This window comes from Monoraphidium neglectum (genome assembly GCF_000611645.1).
Source record: "Monoraphidium neglectum strain SAG 48.87 unplaced genomic scaffold scaffold00749, whole genome shotgun sequence".
NCBI lineage: Eukaryota > Viridiplantae > Chlorophyta > Chlorophyceae > Sphaeropleales > Selenastraceae > Monoraphidium > Monoraphidium neglectum.
Genome location: NW_014012879.1, coordinates 19,758 through 21,441, shown reverse-complemented (window position 1 = coordinate 21,441; position 1,684 = coordinate 19,758). Strand labels below are relative to the sequence as shown.

The 1,684-nt window shown below is 68.8% G+C and overlaps 1 protein-coding gene across 1 annotated transcript in view; it reads right to left on the bottom strand.

Moving 5' to 3' along the window:
* Positions 1-161: 161 nt before the first annotated feature.
* Positions 162-1,684, bottom strand: part of MNEG_5130 (hypothetical protein) — a gene marked incomplete at both ends in the record, with an annotated part of 2,001 nt that continues 478 nt past the window's right edge. The window contains 4 exons of the mRNA XM_014046397.1: positions 162-189; positions 321-484; positions 893-1,024; positions 1,413-1,499. Of these exons, the coding sequence (XP_013901851.1) occupies positions 162-189; positions 321-484; positions 893-1,024; positions 1,413-1,499 (411 nt within the window). The remainder of the gene's footprint in view (positions 190-320; positions 485-892; positions 1,025-1,412; positions 1,500-1,684) is intronic.

Below are 1,684 nucleotides of genomic sequence, written 5' to 3'. Positions count from 1 at the left end.
GGGGTGTTGGGGTCAGGGACGGAGGCGGGTGAGGGATTGAATGATGAGGGAGCCGAAAGGGGCATGAGCAAAAAGCTGGCCCACGCAATGGGGTTGAGGAGCGGTGGCGGTTAGGAGCGGTCTGGAGTGACTTGGGAAGGGCGCGGAGGCTGGTTGCAGGCTTAGATCGGACAGCTGCTGAGTGCTTGACTGTAGGAAGAGGCGCATTGGGCACTGAGGGGGCAAGCCGCAACAAGTTAGCCCCAGCACAGGGGCGCGCCGCCGCGACGCGCCCCCCGCACTCCCAAGAAGCAGACAGCGAAGGGCGGTTGTGGGTCGACAAATCAGATGCTGCAGGGGCAGCGGCCGCGCCTGTGGTGCCGCTGGTGTACATGATGGTGCACAGGGTGTCCGGCCGCGGCGCCTCGGGGGCGCACGGCGCGGCCGCGCCCGCCGCGAGCAGGTCGCGCCACGTCAGCACCTTGGGCACCGACGCCTCTATCGCCTGCGGGGGAGGAGGGGCGCACGGCTTTTTGTGGGGATGGGCGCAGCGGGTTGAGGGATCTCGGGGAGTCTGCAGGCTGTCAAGAAGCCCTGGATGGGCCTCAAGTGAACGGCTGCGCGGCCGGATGCCACGGGCAGTGGCACACGCCGCGCGGCGGCCGCACACGCGCAAAGCTCCGCAAGGGCCCAGAGCGCGCCTCTGACAGCGGGCCGCCACACCTGCCCATGCGAGCCGCTGGTGGAGAGAGCCCCACGCCAATGGTTGTGATCGACGCGCTGCGCCCGGCCTGCGCAGCGCGTCAATCACAGCCGCCGACACGCCGAGCCAGCAGCCACAAAAGAAGGCCACACACGCCCCGCTATTGCAAAACGCCCACGCCAAACGGAATAAAACAGACCGTACGCGCACCTTCACGGCGTCTGCGTCGGGCCGGCCCCAGTACGCCACCGCCTGCAGCCGCCCCGCGCCACCCTCCGCCAGCCTGGCCGCAGTCTTGGCCACCTCCCGCAGCTTTGAGGGGCTGCACAGCACGACACGCACCTGGGGCGCGCGGCGCGAATCACAATAGATTCATGTGTGGGGGTCGTAGGGTCGAGGCAAGACCGTGGGTGGGGGTGTAGCAGGCTGGGGCTGTCGCTGTGCCCAGCTGGGGCTGTCGCTGTGCAGTTTGGCTGCGCAAACGCACACGTGGAGCCCTGGGGCAGCAAGCAGCCCCAAGAGCGGTCTGCGGGCCATCGCAGCCGGCGCGGCGCTGCAAGCTAGCTGCCGCCGCCGTGCGTTGGGCGCGCAGCCCGCGCCACCCGCCGGTAGGGGGTGCGGCCGTCCGGCGGTTTTGGGCGTCACCAGGTGCGAGTGCGCGCCGCGGCGCCCCCGTCGCCCTCATCGAGCCGGTGCCGTGACTCACGCGGTGACTCATGCCATTACTCACCTCAGCGTGGTCTACGACGTACGCCACCGCCGCGTCCCCCAGCGTGTCATACAGCGGTACGCACACGAAACCCATCCGGTTGATGCCCTACGGGGATGACGCGGGGACGAGGTGCCCCAAAATTACATGCAATGTTTGCAAGACCGCAGCTTCGGCCCGGCGCTCGGGCGCACAGCGCTGAGTGCAAGCAGTGCCAGGGAATTCACAAGCCGACCCCAGAGTCCCTCGGCCCGCTTGCTCCCTCAGCTCCACCCTCCAACCACTCCCCCCCC